This window comes from Aquarana catesbeiana, linkage group LG10 (genome assembly GCF_042186555.1).
Source record: "Aquarana catesbeiana isolate 2022-GZ linkage group LG10, ASM4218655v1, whole genome shotgun sequence".
Classification (NCBI taxonomy): Eukaryota; Metazoa; Chordata; class Amphibia; order Anura; family Ranidae; genus Aquarana; species Aquarana catesbeiana.
The window spans coordinates 24401065-24419243 of NC_133333.1; the positions used below are offsets into that span (position 1 = coordinate 24401065).

General features: G+C 43.6%; 1 protein-coding gene across 1 annotated transcript in view; it reads left to right on the forward strand.

Moving 5' to 3' along the window:
• LOC141110467 (NACHT, LRR and PYD domains-containing protein 3-like) overlaps window positions 1-18179 on the forward strand; it is a 43253-nt gene that overhangs the window by 7354 nt on the left and 17720 nt on the right. The window contains exons 3-4 of the mRNA XM_073601822.1: window positions 3154-3240; window positions 17701-17742. Coding sequence (XP_073457923.1) covers window positions 3154-3240; window positions 17701-17742 — 129 coding nt within the window. The remainder of the gene's footprint in view (window positions 1-3153; window positions 3241-17700; window positions 17743-18179) is intronic.

Here is an 18179-nt window from a genome sequence, read left to right on the forward strand (position 1 = left end):
CGTTCTACCACGGTATCTCTGGTTAAAAAACCCTGGTTTAATCTAACCAGCTATACTGTATTACCTAATTTCCCTGCTCTCTAAGCTCTATTGCTGAACATTCAAATGAGGAAAATCTGATTGATGTAAAAGGATTTTACTTCTTCTATTGGTCTTTCTTCTTTCTGGCAGCATTTAAGCCTATCACTAGGGGCACTGATTCACATCACGTTGTTAAAGAATATTAGTGGTTCTCCAACTCTGTTCCAAGTAGTTTGATGAGTTTGGCACTTCCATAACATAACCAGCATCCAGGAGAGGTTGCTGATTCTTTACAAAAGTTAGCAGATCTCAGTAACTGGCACACTACTCCTTGTGAATGTGGCTTGTGCCGGTTCCTCCAAATCTCTCTGCTTTACATCTCAGTGATCAATTACTGTAGGCTCTGTCATGGCTTCCTGCAATTTAATGTTCTAGTTCCAACTAACTTTCATTTTTGTAGCTCAACAGAACTAACAATCCCGGGTAACCTCATATTAGGTGAACTGTGACCAGTTTAGACTCACTCCTGTCACTAAAGGAAGGTCTCCTAAATGTTCTGTAGATCCTCCTAGGTCTTCAACATTAAAGGAAAATTGAACCCCCAGTTCCCTGTTACATTTGCATTGAAACTAGCTCTACGAGAAAGAGAAAGAATTTCATAAGAAAAACTACAACCATTTATGGAAAATATTAAACTCTTTTTAAGTGTTATCCATACCTCTAATAGTCAGCCTTATATGGAAGAATTACAAATATGAGGAAATAGATAAACTTTATTGTCATTGTATACATACAACAAAATTTTGTGTATGTGTAGCCTCTAGTCTTGGGACATCTACAGGCCCACTAAGATCTATTGGCAGAGATCTCCCACTGAGACTCTTTGACAGAGGTTTTCCATAGAGATCTACTTGCAGAGACCTCCCACTGAGACTTTTGGAGAAGGTCTTCCAATAAGATCTACTTGCAGAGGCCACGCATTTTTTTTCCACAGAAACCCACTGACATTGGCTTCCCACTGAGACTTTTTTACAGTGGTTTTCCACTGAGATCTACTTGCAGAGGTCACTTACCTTCTTCCACTGAGACCCATTGACATAGGCCTGCCACCAAGATCCTTTGACAGAGGTTATTGACTAAGATCTACTTGAACATGCCCCCCACTGTCTTCCACAAAGACCCATTGACATAGGCCTCCCACTGAGACCATTGACATAGGTTTTCCACTAAACTCTACCTGCAGAGGTCACCCACTGCTTTCCACGAGACCCATTGACATAGGCCTCCCACCGAGACCCTTTGGCAGAGGTCTTCCACTAAGATCTACTTACAGAGGCCTCCCACTGTCCTCCACTTTGAGGACACCTACTGTCTTCCATTAGGACTCACTGATGGAGGCCTTCCACCGACCCCAAACACTCTTAAACCTACCCGTACTTTGCTCATACTTGGCAAAATTTCAGGTTTGCTTCTTTGCATTCACCATAAGCAGGCTGTATTTCCCTGCACTCCTCAAGCACTAGGGTACTTCAGATCTGCTGTGCAAATTTCGAATTGCTGGCTGCCCCCAAGTAAGTATGTAGGCAGGTGCAGTTAGCTAGTTTGCCACTAGGTGGCTCTGTTCAAAAATAATGTCTGGTTTGAGAAGACTGTGTTATCAGGGGCTAGGCCCCTTTTAGTTAGAGCCCTTCTGTAGTTATGTAATGGGAGAGTCAGTGCCCAGTTATAAGTCAGGTTGGAAGGATCCCTAGTGCACTTGGGGCATGGGAGCCAAGCACCCCGCACCAGCACAGATGTAACCAGCATGTAGAGGTTCTGTACAGGACAGGAGGCCAGGGTAGAGTAGACCTGCACCCAGCAGAGCCGACTCTTGACTTTCTGATGCTTATGAAGGTGGGGGCTAAAGCGGAATGCAAAAGGCCTTTCAGGCCAGGCAAAGAGTTCCTTGAGTGAGGCTATTCTCCCAGGGCTTTTTTTCAGGGGGAACTTGGTGGAACTCAGTTCCACCACCTCTGGCTCAGACCCTTTGGTGCCTGCTCACCACAATCACTTGTACACAGAAGTCTGGTTTCTGTATTTATAAGTGACAGCTCTGCACTCTGTATGTAATGCAATCCTGGTACTTAATGCCCCTTTAAGACCCTCCTACTGTTTTAGTGAAATTTGACTGAACACACCCACTATTTGATGTGATTTGGAGGGTGTGTGTAAGGGGAGGGGTTTTGTGGGGCCTTGGTTAAGTTCCAGCACCTATTGTTTGAGAAAAAAAAGCCCTGGGTGTACCTATGGAAGAGCTGCCTTCAGAGATCCCATTCCTGTGAGTACTAATGACCGAAAGTGGAAGGAGAGACTAGTAGAGGGAGATGGCTGCATAAAGTGCTGCATATGCTTTCACATGTGACTGCTGCGGACAGTCCACTAAATGTGATTAATGCAATGTCAAGTGACTCCGGAATGTATGTCGATGTGATGGGACTGTTATGCCATTCCCTGTGTACCATCAGTAAAGTGCAGCAACCCTATTCATGTGTGGACATTCCTTGGCATATAAACGTCAATGACATATTCCTTCCTTGGCATCTAAAGATCAATGGCCAGGAGTGTCATGTGGAGGCCTCTGGTATGGAGCAGGGCACAATTTGGTGATGGGGTCAGCCTAAGCTAAGAGGGGTAGTTTTGGGGGCAGAGACTTTTGCTGTTGGTGCAATTACTATTCAATTGCAAGCCCCTATTACAAGTAAGCTTGGCAAATGGCCTAGTGGGAACCCGAGCACTGCATTACAGAGAAGCAGGAGGTATCACATCTACCCTAATAACTGGAGGTACTTCTTGGGGCTTTGATGGTGTATTGGGGTAGGGTGTATGGCACCTCCTTATAAATTTAACCCTTCACTTAGACTAATATGTCAAAGTACTAGTTCACCTTAATCCTGGATGAGCAAGACTAGCAATATATCTGAGTTTCCGATTGAAAAGATGAACCTGTTTGCATATCAGCGGCCAGCTATAGAAACTGAGATAAGAATGTTTATTGGTTATATCTCGATCCAGCCTCAGCCATTAGAATTTTTTTTTGTTTTATTACATATTTAGTCTGATCCGAGGTTCACAAAAGGTTATCTTTTTTCACAGACATTGAAAAGATAGAAAAGAAAAGCACTTGGGCCAGGATCAAAGGCACCCTGAGCAAAGGGAAGAAGTACAACCTGGGGCCCACAGGTGAGCTGTGATCACACTTCATGTTCCTAATACAGATTCTGAATGGCAGAACTTTAATGGCATCCCAGTCTAATGCCCCGTACACACGATAGGATTTTCCAATGCAAAATGTTCGATGGGAGCTTGTTGTCGGAAATTCCGACCGTGTGTAGGCTCCATCAGACATTTTCCATCGGAATTTCCGTCACACAAAATTTGAGAGCTGGTTCTCAAATTTTCCGACAACAAAATCCGTTGTCGGAAATACCGATCGAGTGTACGCAGTTCCGACGCACAAAGTTCCACGCATGCTCGGAATCAAGCAGAAGAGCCGCACTGGCTATTGAACTTCATTTTTCTCGGCTGGTCGTACGTGTTGTTCGTCACCGCGTTCTTGGCGTTCGAAATTTCCGACAAGATTTGTGTGACTGTGTGTATGCAAGACAAGTTTGAGCCAACATCCGACGGAAAAAATCCAGGGGTTTTGTTGTCGGAAAATCCTATCGTGTGTACGGGGCATTAGTCCGTAGGGTTCAATATTGAGTTGGCCCACCCTTTGCAGCTATAACAGCTTCAACTCTTCTGGGAAGGCTGTCCACAAGGTTTAGGAGTGTGTCTATGGGAATGTTTGAGCATTCCTACAGAAGAGCATTTGTGAGGTCAGGCACTGATGTGGATGAGAAGGCCTGGCTCGCAGTCTCCGCTCTAATTCATCCCAAAGGTGTTGAAGTCAGGACTCTGTGCAGGCCAGTCAAGTTCCTCCACCCCAAAACTCCCTCATTCATGTCTTTATGGACCTTGCTTTGTGCACTGGTCCAGTCTAGTATGTCAGTCTAGTCTAGTATGTTATCCACTTCACGTCCTGAGCACATTTTTAAATTTTTTAAATTTTTTAAAATTTTAAAATTTTTTTTTTTAATTTTTTAATTTTTCACATGCATTTAAATCTATATTTTTAGTTAAAAAATACTTAACCCCCCCCAAAAAAAGAATGATATATTTTCTGAAAGCAGAGGCTCTGTAGAATAAAGTGGTGGCAGTTGCACTTTTTCTGTTGCACAATATTGGCGCAACTGTTTAACAAACACATTTTGTCAAAGAAAACATACAATCAAATACATTTTAATGCAAACACAACATAATACCCAATTTTTGGTTAACCACTTGACCCCTGGAAGATTTACCCAACTCCCTTTCATGACCAGGGCATTTTTTGCAATATGGCACTGCGTTATTTTAACTGATAATTGCGCGGTCGCTGTACATAAATAAAATGTATGTCCCTTTTTCCCCATAAATAAAGCTTTCTTTTGGTGGTATTCGATCACTTCTGCGCTTTTTATTTTTTGCGCTATAAACAAAAAAAGAGCGACAATTTTGAAAAATAAAATTATATTTTTTACTTTCTGCTATAAAACATATCCAAAAAAAATGTTTTAATTTAAATCTAATTTCTTCATAAATTTAGGCCAATATGTATTTTGCTGCATATTTTTGGTTAAAAAAAAAAAAAAAACCCCAGATAAGTGTATATTCATTGGTTTGCGCAAAAAAATATAGCGTCTACAAACTATGGGATTTTTACATTTATTTTTATTTACTTTTTTATTTTACTAGTAATGGTGGCAATCAGTGACTTATAGCGGGACTGCGGTATTGCAGCGGACACCTAACTGACACTTTTGACACTTTTTGGGGACCAGTGACACTAATACAGTGATCAGTGCTAAAAAATATACACTGTTACTGTACTAATGACACTGGCTGGGAAGGGGTTAAACATCAGGGGGCAATCAAAGGATTAACTGTGTGCCTAGCCAGTGTTTATGTGAACTGTGGGAGCAGCTTTTACTAGGGGAAGAGATAGAATTTATTTCCTGCTTTGCAGGGACACAAATTCCATCCCTTCCCCCCGCTGACAGAACAGCGGTCTGCCTTGTTTACATAGGAAGATCGCAGTTCTGTCTCTCTGCAGGATGATCGGTGGGTGCCTGCGGACATCGAGTCTGATTGGCGAGCTACCGGCAGCGCTCATTCGCGCCCCCCTACACGGAAGTGTCAGATCACATATATATTTACATGATCTGGTGCACAGGTGCCACCCTTTAGCAGTAAAAATGCTATAGGGCGGACCTAAACTGGTTAACTGCTTGCCACCCGCCCACCGTCAAATGACGGCGGAGCGGTGCGGCTCTAGTTTTGGGACGACGTCATTGGATGGTGTCCCAGAACGGCTGCTCTCACGCGCCCGCGGGGGCGCTCAGCATGGTGATCGTGGCCATGCCGTGTTGCTAGGACACAGTGCGACCCCGATCTCTGCAAAGAGCCACTTCCGCGGCTCTTTAACCATGTGATCGGCTGTGTCCAATCACACACTGACACTGACAGAGTGTGTGGCGAGGAGAGCCGATCAGCGGCATCTCCACGCAGGGGGACATCTAGGGATGTAATCAGGGCACTGATCATCAGTGCCCTGATTACAATAAAGAAATATAGTGTCACAAATCAGTGCCCAGCATTGCCCACCAATGCCAGCGTACAGTGCCCACCAGTGGCAGCAATCAGTGCCCACCACTGCCCACAAGTGCCACCAATCAGTGGCCATTAGTGATGCCAGTCAGCGCTGGCAATCAGTGCCGCCTGTCAGTGCTGCCCATAACTACTGTCAATCAATGCCCATCAGTAATGCCCATCAGTGTCGCTCATCAGTGCCACCCATCAATGCCCATTAGTACCGCCTATCCCTGCTGCCTATCAGTGCCCACCAGTGCCGACTATCAGTGCCCACCAGTGCTGCCTATTAGTGCCCATCAGTGCCACCTAACAGTGCCAATCAGTGCCGCCTATCAGTGCTCATCAGTGCCACATATCAGTGCCCATAAGTGCGGCATATTAGTGCCTCCTCATCAGTGCCACTTAATCAGTGCCCATAAGTGCCGCCTCATCAGTGCCCATAAGTGCCCCCTCATCAATGCCCACCAGTTCAGCTTATCAGTGCCCACCAGTGCCGCCTCATCAGCGCACATCAGTAAAGGGAAAAATTACTTAGTTGCAAAATTTACTGACGGAAAAAAAGTAAAAAACATTTTTTTTCAAAATTTTTTGTAAAAAATAAAAGACCCAGCAGTGATTAAATACCACCAAAAAAAAAAACTCTATTTGTGTGAAGAAATGATAAAGAATTTGTTTGGGTACAGTATAGCATGACCGGGCAATTGTCATTCAAAGTGTGACAGCGCTGAAAGCTGAAAAATGGCCTGGGCAGGAAGGGGGTGTAAGTGCCTTGTAGGCAAGTGATTAAATATGAAAATGGGGCTGTGACGAGTAAATAGATACCAAACATGTCAAGCCTTAAAACTGCACATGCCCGTGATATGGCAATAAAGTAGAGTACCAAAAATTGTCCAAAAGCTCAGAGCTGAATGCTTCTGAGTTCATCGGATGTCCCCCCAATCTGCTTTTTGCTTTAACACCGCTGTGGCGAGGTGGAGGGGGGTGGGGGGTACTTCATAGTACCGTAAAAGTTACTAAGATCACTTTTACATGGAAATTTTACAAACCAACTAAAAACAACAAGTCTTTATAAAAGTATAATTTGACACATCTGGATCCTTAATGGGGTTCAACCCAATCCTAAACCAATCATTTTGGGTGGAGCAATCTGTGAAAATAATTTGTGTGATTCAAGGAGACTGATTGACCCTACTTGCAATTGACAGGAAAGATGCAAACTGTGCAATCAACGCGATGAAACAGAAGCTCGCGCAGAAACTCAGATCTATTGAACCGCAGAGCTTACAATCTATAAACCTGAATCACTCCACATCCAATCAACAACGAAATCAATCCCCAAAGGCTTTATCAAGCATGAACTGATGCATAATATATTCAAATTCAATGGGCATACAAATAATTGAAGTAATTCATTTTGCTGAGTGTGCAGTGAATGCGGGGGAATGGAGGGTCACATGATGAAATTCGGCATAGTATGTTACTATAACCATTTAAGGACTAGGCCTTTTTCTGACACTGTACTGTAAAATCTGTATTTTTTGCTAAAAAATTACCTAGAACCCCCAAACATTATGTTATATTTTTTTTAGCAGAGACCCTAGAGAATAAAATGGCAATTTTTTAGGTCACACTGTTTTGTGTAGCGGTATTTCAAATGCATTTTTTTTTTAAATACACATTTATGAATTAAAAACAAAAAAAAATATATAGATATATAGATAGATATATATATCTATATATATCTATCTATATATAGATATATCTATATATAGATAGATATATATAGATATATATATATATATATATATATATATATATATATTATATATATACCCCATTTTTTTAATATAATATGAAAGATGCTGTTACGCCAAGTAAATAGATACCCAACATGTCACGCTTTCAAATTGCGCACACTTGTGGAATGGTGCCAACTACGGTACTTAAAAATCTCTATAGGCGACGCTTTAAAAATTGCTATAGGTCACCAGTTTAGAGTTACAGAGGAGGTCTAGTGCTAGAATTATTGCTTTCACCCAGACGTTCGTGGCAATACCTCACTTGTGTAGAATCGAACACTGTTTACATATGTGGGCGTGACCTACGGATGCGTTCACTACTGCACGCGGGGAAGGGGGCGCTTGAAAATATTTATTTATTTTATTACATATTTAAAATTTTTACACTGTCCCTTTAAAAAAATGTTTTATTACTTTTATTGCTTTCGCAAGGAATGTAAAAATCCCTTTACGATAACAATACAGCATGACAGGTCCTCTTTATGGAGAGATCTGGGTTCTAAAAGACCCAAAATCTCTCTTCTACCCTTAAAAGCAAAAGATTAAAAAAAAAAAAATGGAAGTGATGTCATGGCGTCGCTCCAGTCCTCCAAGAGCATAGAGATGAGTGGCAGCCATCGCTTATTCCTATGGCAAGCCACCACCGGTGCCGGATGGATACCCGGGCTCAGCGATCAGTAACGTAGGTCCAGGAATGACCCCCTCGTCGCTTCTAAAAGTGATCCCATGGCGAATCCGCCGCGGGGATCACTTTTATCTGAAAGTCCGGCGCCTGAGTTACAAGAAAATACCTTATCACTGAAAGTAAAAGAAAATTCCAAATTTTGGGTTGTCCCCAGAAAAGTAATAAAGGGGATATCTTCCAATGGGGACACTAGTTCTGGTGACTTGGGGGTCACCTAGAGATTCCCTCAATTTGGAGGGATTCCCTCTAACTTCCTGTTCTGACTATGGGGCAGGCAGTGAAGGTAAATCTCCCCAATGGGGTATAGATGGCAAAAAATAAACCAACAAGGGTTACAACCCTCCCTTACTCTTTTCAAAATGAAAAAAAAAAAAGTTCTGCCTATAGTTCTACTCTAACTGCAATGGGTTGATCTAAAGAGTCAGCATCTGATGGGTACACCCCGTTTATGTTGTAAAAACCCAAATTTTTTTTTTTTTTTGGATGGAGTAGGAGAGGGTTAGAGACCCGGGCTAAACATACCTAATAGGGTAATGCCGTCATCTTTTCTGGAAATTGCACCAGTTTTAGTGTATCTAAACCCCAAGACATTTTTTTAACATATTGCAGCTTGGATGTGATAGCTGCACAAATAAAAAAGAGTAGGTCAAAATAAGCATCTACAGGAGCCACCAACAAAGAGACCCTGTTGAGTTTTTAGAAATTAAAAAAACACACCCCATGCAAAAAGAAGACTTTTTATACCCACCTATCCCACCATCCGATACTCTGATCTTTGATTTGTTCCAAGAGCTTTGGCCTCCTGAAGAACCTGCACACTTCCTGAAGTATCAGATATGTGCTGTTGTCCTTCTGCTGATAGCTTGTCATTGACGAAGTATCAGGCATCTGACACTCCTGGAAGTGTCAGATGTAAAGAGGCCATAGCTCTGCAAAAAAGCAAACACTGGAGAAACAGGTGGTGGGACAGGTCAGTATAAAAGGTCTTCTTTGTCAGTTGGGTCTTTTTTTATTTATTTTTGTAGTCACGTTAAAGTGAGACTGATGCTTTGCCCTGAATGGGTAAAACAGAGATTTACTTTAAAGTTAAAATTCCAAGTAACCAATAAAAAATAAGTTCCAGTAGACAATAATTCCTCTAGAAATGGAGGGTGGGGAATGTTTAAACATGTTGATGTCTTTTGTGTATTTTTGCATATATCTATTTATTTACATTTTTGTGCTGTATGTGTTGTTTTTGGTGAAAAATAAAAGTATTTGTTTAAAATCTATGAAAGTTATCTATTTTATATTTTTTGCCCCCATCAAAGTAAACCTGTTAAAAAAAAGAAAGAAGAGTACTGGCCCCAGGGAAACCTCCAGTCCAACTTTTCCCAAACTTTTTAACATGAGGGAACTGTTGAAATAACTTGTGGATCTTGAGGAACCCCAGTAATGCCCCATACACACGATCGCACATTCCGACAACAAAATCCATGTTTTTTTTTTCCGATGGATGTTGGCTCAAACTTGTCTTGTATACACACGGTCACACAAAGTTGATCGGAAATTGCGAAGGTCAAGAACGCGGTGACGTACAACACGTACGATGAGCCGAGAAAAATTAAGTTCAATAGGCAGTGCGGCTCTTCTGCTTGATTCTGAGCATGCGTGGAACTTGCGTCGGAATTGTGTGCACACGATCGAAATTTACGACAACGGGTTTTGTTGTCGGAAAATTTGAGATCCAGATCTCAAATTTTGTGTTTCGGAAATTCCGATGGAAAAAGTCTGATGGAGCCTACAAACGGTCGGAATTTCCGACAACAAGCTCCGATCGCACATTTGCTGTCAGAAAGTCCGACCGTGTGTACGGAGCATTATTGTTGGTCAGTAAAACCTCTCTTATATACAATAGATGGTCAGTGGAGAGGCTACAGTAGACTAACAGGACCACTATACATTAGTGGTAATTGAGAGAAAGGTTCAATTACATTGGTGGTGCTCCTTATGCTTGTGGACAGTAGAAAGAATGCTCCTTAAAATTGGTGTCATGAGAAGAATTCTCCTTACATTTGTGGTCAGTGGGAAGAATGCTCCTTACATTGGTGGTAATTGGGAGAAGGACCTAATTACATTGGTGGTCAGTGGTAAGAATGCTCTTCATATTGGTGATCATTGGAAAGAATGCTCCTTACATTGGTAGTTAGTTGGAGGAATGTTCCTTGCATTTGTGGTAACTGGAAGAAGGGCCCAATTACATTGGTATGGTAATCAGTGGTAAGAATGCTCTACATATTTATGGTCAGTGGGAAGAATACTCCTTAGATTGGTGGTCAGTTGGAAGAATGTTCTTTACATTGGTGGTAATCAGGAGAAGGGCCCAATTACATTGGTGGACAGTGGTAAGAATGCTCCTCATATGGATGGTCAGTGGTAAGAATGCTCCTCATATTGATAGTCATTGGGAAGAACGATTTTTACATTGGTGGTTAGCGCTGTTTAGTTTAGTGGTCAGATAGAAGAATGTCACATTGATGGTAATTGGGAGAAGACCCCAATTACATTGGAGGTCAGTGGGAAGAATAATTCTTAAATTGGTGGTTAGTGAAAAGAACACTCCCTAATTTGGCAGTCAATTTAAGGAATGTCCTTACATTGGTGGTAATAGGGAGAAAGACCCAATTACAGTACATTGGTGATCAGTGGGAGGAATGCTCCTTATATTGATGATCAGTGGGAAGACCGTCCCTTTCATTGATGGTCAGTAGGAAGAATGCTTTCCATACAGATAACGAAAAGTCATCAGGGTCAGTGGTTACCTATCTAAAAGGCAGAAATTGCTTATTGCTCAAGAAACCTCTTACAACATCTGGAGGAACCACAAAACCTTGGTTGAGAAAAGCTGCTCTAATCAAATAAAAATCTAAACCATTTAATAATTTAGCTTTAGTAATTCTGAGATACTGACCCAGAGCAAGTATGCAAATCAGGAGTTACTCTGTATTTACTCTTTAAAGCATACTTGTTCCAGGGAGAGGTGAATATTAAAGCAAGAAACCGCCGCACACCTGAGTCGATCCTAGTAAGGATGTGTACATTAGGGGTGCGCATCTTCACTGGTCTCACAAATCGATTCTGATTATCCTGTCCACGATTCGATTCCGCAATGCATCACGGTGCATCACGATTACTGCGCAAGTGCGCTTGGTTAAAAGATTTTTATCCAAAAATTCAAGCAGTCAGAAAAACTCTATTTTTCTCCAGTGACAGGTGATCAGGCAGAGGGGTGGTGGGATCAGAGGCAGAGGGATAGATGGGATCAGAGGCAGAGGGATGGATGGGATCAGAGGCAGAGGGATAGATGGGATCAGAGGCAGAGGGATAGATGGGATCAGGCAGAGGGATGGATGGGATCAGGCAGAGGGAAGGATGGGATCAGTGGCAGAGGGATAGATGGGATCAGGCAGAGGGGTGTTAGGATCAGTGGCAGAGTGACAGATTGGATCAGGCAGAGGGGTGGTGGGATCAGTGGCAGAGGGATAGATGAGATCAGGCAGAAGGGTGGTGGGATCAGGTAGAGGGATGGATGGGATCAGTGGCAGAGGGAAAGATGGGATCAGGCAGAGGGGTGGTGGGATCAGGCAGAGGGATGAATGGGATCATGCAGAGGGGTGGTGAGATCAGGCAGAGGGGTGATGGGATCAGAGGCAGAGGGATAGATGGGATCAGGCAGAGGGGTGGTGGGATCAGAGGCAGAGGGATAGATGGGATCAGACAGAGGGGAGGTAGGATCAGGCAGAAGGATGGATGGGATCAGTGGCAGAGGGATGGATGGGATCAGTGGCAGAGAGATATACGGGGTCAAGCAAAGTGGTTGTGGGATCAGGCAAAGGGATGGATGGGATCAGTGGCAGACAGGTGGTGGGATCAGTGACAGAGGGATGGTGGGATCAGTGGCAGAGGGGTGGTGGGATCAGGCAGAGGGATGGATGGGATCAGTGGCAGAGGGATAGATGGGATCAGGCAGAGGGGTGGTGGGATCAGTAGCAGGGGAATAGATGGGATCAGGCAGAGGGGTGGTGGGATCAGTGGCAGAGGGATAGATGGGATTAGGCAGAGGAGTGGTGGGATCAGTGGCAGAGGGATAGATGGGATCAAACAGAGGGGTGGTGGGATCAGGCAGAGGGATGGATGGGATCAGTGGCAGAGGGATAGATGGGATCATTGGCAGAGGAATTGATGGGATCAGGCAAAGGGATGGATAGGATCAGTGACAGAGGGGTGGTGGGATCAGTGGCAGAGGGGTGGTGGGATAAAGCAGAGAGGCGGTGGGATCAGTGGCAGAGGGGTGATGGTAGTGGAGGAATGGGATCAGTGACACTGGCACTCACCTGCTCTCAGTGTCAGCTGACTTCCCTCCTCCATACTGTTCAGTGTATTTCCCTCTACCGGTGCTTCCAGTGAAGTCTCTCCTGTTGCCGGGTCTCTTGGAGCTTCTCCTGCTGCACTGTACTGGCTGTCGGCTCATCAGCTGACTTTCTGCTTCAGTGGAGGGGGCTTTATCCACCATGCAGGCTCTGCCTCTGTGCTTCTCCCAGAGAGGCAGAGCACTGCACGGAGTGACGAATTACGTCACTAAACATCGATTCAGGCCGACTCGCAGCATCGGTGCATCATGAACATCTGAATTGCAATGCATCGATGCTGCGAATATATTCAACATTCCTAGTGTACATGTGAAAGCCTTGGTCAGTGCAGCTCCACAGACCACGTTTCATCCCACTCAACGGGGCTTAATCGTAGAGACCACTTCTATGATTAAGCCCTGGTGGATGGGGCGAAATGCGTCAGTGAGGTGTGAGGAGCGGCATTGACTGAGGCATACATCCTTACTAGGATCGGCTCAGTTGTGCGGCGATATCTTGCTTTAATGTTCACCTTTTCATGCCGGCATCCCTGTAATCTTGAGCTCCAACAGGGCTTCACACCTCAGCTTAGAGCAGCACTACTACACTAAGCATAAATAGACATATGTGTTCCAGGGTCAGTGAATCAAAGTAATAAATCCAGAAGAAGAAGTTTCAGAAGAAGGTCATTAATAGCAGCCTACATGGCTTATTCAGTATGGTTTTCCTGCTCTCCGTTTTTTTTCTTTATCCTTACCTTCACACATTGGCCAACTTATTTCATAAAGAAGCAGACATGGTTAAGAGGTTCAGTTATTGTTCTACCAAAAATCAGAATGGAGAAAAATAATCTAAGCAATCTAAATGCACGAGTCTGCTGACTGCTTTCTGCAGTACTTTGATGGAGTGACATGGTGAAAACTGCAGGCCCCCACGAAATGATCAAGTCTCCGGGATTTTCAAGAAATAATGCGCCAAATAAGCAACATCCAACAGTCATCAGCTCCAAGGTGGAACAAAAGTTTCACAGGATGAATACATGGCCAACAAAGCTGAACGACCAGAACCAAGAACCCAAGAAGAACCCTTCCAGCATCTTGCCAAATCCATGGATTTCCGAGTACTACACAGTATGAGATGTCTGTACATTTTTTTCGTTTTATCTTTCAGATATTTTATGGAGACTTGGCCAGCTTAGATACTGTTGGAATACATTGTTCATGTATTTTGTGTAACAACTACATCAACCAGTAGATGGCAGTGTTTATAAGTTGTAGCTGCTCTGTGGTAAACTCTATGTCTTTGATAATAAAAAAAAAAAGTTCCTGTATCCTTTCTGCAGATAAGCAGCAAAGCCCATGTGGACTGTGCACTGTCTGTTCTGTAGGGCTATATACAGAATGTCTAACAGATACAATTAAGCTGGGTTCACACTTCTGCCGGATGCGGCTGGCAGCAGGGGGTCCGGTGTGTCCCAGTTCTCCGTTTCAGGGGATGAATCAGGGCCGAGTTTTCGCCTGAATTCGGCCCCGAAACTCAGCCAAAGACGCACAGGACTCCTATGCAGGCCGCTCCGCAGCCGCCACGGAAACAATTGCACAATTTCCAGGGAAATGTAATTTCAAAGATCAATGTTCAGGAAATTCTTCTGCTGCCGGATATGAAAGTGCCGATTATTTTTCACCAGCTCAACCACTAAATGTCTAATCCAAACAGGTCACGTACCATCTGTTTATTGCTGCATACTTATCTCTATGCACAATATAGTTACTACAGCTAATAAAAAAAAATCTAGTTACTGAGTACTAACTGCTTGACATTCTAAAGTGTCAACACATGAGGTCTATTGCAGTGACTAAATGTTTGCATTAGTCTGTAAATACACCACAATGTCATATTTTATTTATAGGTCGAGCACCGTTGGCTGATTCAGCCCTCGGCTTCTTATATGTGTTGGATACTTCGACAGTGAGATCTCCGGGGCCATAATTCCCAGCTCTGTGTCCACCCACCTCTGAGTTTTGGGTGTTCCTGTCCACACCTGTGTGTTCTAACTCCTCCTGTTATATTCTGTTTATTACTAAAAAAATCAAAAAAATCCAACAAGGGGTGGGGGGAGCCCCTCATAATGGGCATAGCGGGTGTGTAGACCTCAGAACTCAATGCAGTGATGGTGAGAGCCCCTCATAATGAGAATAGCAGGTGTGTAGACCCCAGACCTCAATGCAGTTAATGATGGGAGCCCCTCCAAATGAGCAATATCAGGTATGCAGACTAAGGAACTAAATGCAGGGATTGTGGGAGTCCTTCATAATGGGCATAGAAGGTGTGCAGTCCCTGGAACTCAATGCAAGGGTGGTGGGAGGCCCTCATAATGGGAAGAGCTGGTGTGCAGGTCCTGGAATCTAATGCATGGATTGTGGGAGTCCTTCCCAATTGGCTGAGCAGGTGTGCAGACCCTGAGCTCAAAGCAGGCATAGTGGGAACCCCTTATAATGGGCATATCAGGTGTGCAGAGCCAAGGAACCCAACAAAGGGATTGTGGGAGCCCCTCATAATGGGCATAGCAGGTGTTCAGGCCCAGAGTCTAATGCAGGGATGGTGGAAGTGGCTTATAATGGGGATAGCAGGTGTGCAGAGCCTGGGAACCCAACACAGGGATGGTGGGAGCCCTTCATAATGGGCATAGCAGGTGTGCAGACCTAGAACTCAACGCAGGCATGGTGAGAGCCCTTCATAATAGACATAGCAGGTGTGCAGATCCCCGAATTTAATGCAAGGATGGTAGGAACCCCTTATAATTTGCATAGCAGATGTGCAGACCCAGGAACTCAGCTCAGATCTCACCAAAAGAGTCCCTGAAAGACAGAAGGAACTGATTTAAAGTGGTTGTAAACATCAGATATGAAATAATAGCAAAGCATATCCCTCTATAGTGTATATTTGTCTCAATCTAGAGCAATAAGAGTCATTTCTGTCTGCTGCCTCATTCCTCTGCTATCTGCAGGAGTCACTTCTGACAAGTTTTTGTGACACCAAGAGAAAAAAGGTGACAGAGGAGGGAGTTTTAGCACACAGCCTGTGTTTGACAGCCTCAGCTTTGTTCCTGTGAGCTGTATGAAGGCGGTGTGTCCCTTCCCTCCAATCAGATCTTAGAGCTCTCCTCACTGAGATCTGCAGAGTTTAACTTCAGCCCTCCCAGCCCCCTGCTTTTTAGAGCTAAGAAATCCTGTGTAAAATCTGGGCTTTCAAAGGATGTAGAGAAGAGAGTGCTACAGATAAACAGGTGCAACTTACATAGGAGGATTTGTTTAATCTCTGTGTATCACCGGATGCCAGGTACTTCACTTGGTATATGTAATGGGACGTACACACGGTCTGACTTTTCGACCGGACTGGTCTGACGGACGCTGACGGACCAAATCCGGTGGACAATCCGATCGTGTGTGGGCTTCACCGGACCTTCAGCGGACTTTTCCAGTCGCAAATCTGACGGACTTTAGATTTGGAACATGCTTCAAATCTTTACGTCGTAACTCCGCTGGACCCAGAAATCCGCTCGTCTGTATGCTAGTCCGACGGACAAAAACCGACGCTAGGGCAGCTATTGGCTACGGGCTATCAACTTCCTTATTTTAGTCCGGTGTACGTCATCACGTACGAATCCGTCGGACCTTGGTGTGATCGTGTGTAGGCAAGTCCGTTCGTTAGAAAGTCCGACGGAAGGCCGTCAAAAGCCCGTCGAAAGTCTGCTGGAAAGTCTGTCAGACCAGTCCGGTCGAAAAGTCCGCCAGTGTGTACGCGGCACAAGGGTTTACAACCACTTTACCTCTCCAGCTTCTGTAAAAATTGAATTATCAGTTTTGGGGGGAACTCAGCTTTAAAAAGAAATCTGTCACCAATGGGTGTTTCCAATAAATAGGAATGGGCCCCAATGCAGGAAAAATTGTTCCTCCTCCATTTTGTTCTTAAAACAACAGCAACATCAGCTAACCTGAACTTTATACATTACATAGGCACATAGTTGGGTAAATAAAGGTCCATCTGGGACAACAAATAGAAATAGTGAATAAATAAATAAATTAAAAAAATAAATGACACCAGCATTACTACATTACTGGGGAAATTTAGGATGGAAAAGGACCTGGGGGTCCTAGTAGATGATAGGATATTAGTTATGAGGAAAGGTTGCGAGCACTGAACTTATTCTCTCTGGAGAAGAGACGCTTGAGAGGGGATATGATTTCAATATACAAATACCGTACTGGTGACCCTACAATAAGGATAAAACTTTTCCACGGAAGGGAGTTTAACAAGACACGTGGCCACTCATTAAAATTAGAAGAAATTAGATTTAACCTTAAACTACGTAGAGGGTTCTTTACTATAAGAGCAGCAAGGATGTGGAATTCCCTTCCACAGGCGGTGGTTTCGGTGGGGAGCATCGATAGTTTCAAGAAACTGTTAAATAAGCACCTGAAAGTGGTTGTAAACCCTTTTTAAAAATTCCAAAAAAAAACAACCTGCAAGACAAAGGCATAATGAGCTAGTATGCATAGCATACTAGCTCATTATGAATTGCTTATCTAAGATAGAAGCCCCCGCAGCGGTCCTCGTTCACCGCTCCGGCGGCCGCCATCTCTCCGGGGGGTTACTTCCGGGTATCGCGGCTCCGTACGTGCCCTTGCTTCAGTTTGCTTAAGTGAGCATGTGCCGATGACGTCGGCACATGCAAATACAGGGATATCTCCTATACTGTGCAGGTTTAGGAGATATCCAGTGTAGCTACAGGTAAGTCTAATTATAGGCTTGCCTATAGTATAAAGTGGTTGTAAAGGGTTTACAACCACTTTAACGACCCCAACATACAGGGATATACAATGTAATACTGACATATAATCACACACATAGGTTGGACTTGATGGACTTGTGTCTTTTTTTAACCTCACCTACTATGTAACTATGTAACTACTGTATGTATTAACAATGTTAACAGTCCCTTCTCACCAATATATTTAAAGCAAACAATCTTAGGTCATTATTCCATGAATTAGACAGTCATTGGAAAAAAAACCCCACATTATTTCTCTTACAGATCAAAGATCACAATCAACGGTTAGAACTTCTCCCCTGGAAGGTATGTCAGTCTTTGCTTACTTACCAATTTCCCCAGTTTGCCATTTCCTTTTCACATGTTTTCTGCGATCTGTTTTCCTGAAAAAAAAAAGTCTATTGTTTACAAACCTCAATAGCTCAAAATGCACATAACTGCGAATGAATTAAAGGAATTATGACTTCTCTTCAACTCTCCCATTCCATGTTCAAACAGCAATGTCTGAATTTTTGATTAGGTTTTTCTTATAAGTTCCAAAAACAACTGTACCACTAGACACAAGCAGCTCTATACACCACACATGGTAATAGTCCAATCAGGGCTTGGCCTTTCACCCTATAGTTTAAGCTGTTATTAAAAAAAAGAGTGCTGGCCAAAGTAATCAGTGGGCAGTCAACTTTATTGTTCCTTGGCATCCACTCCGATCAGAATGTGGTTCCTTCTACAGTATGTGTTAGGGC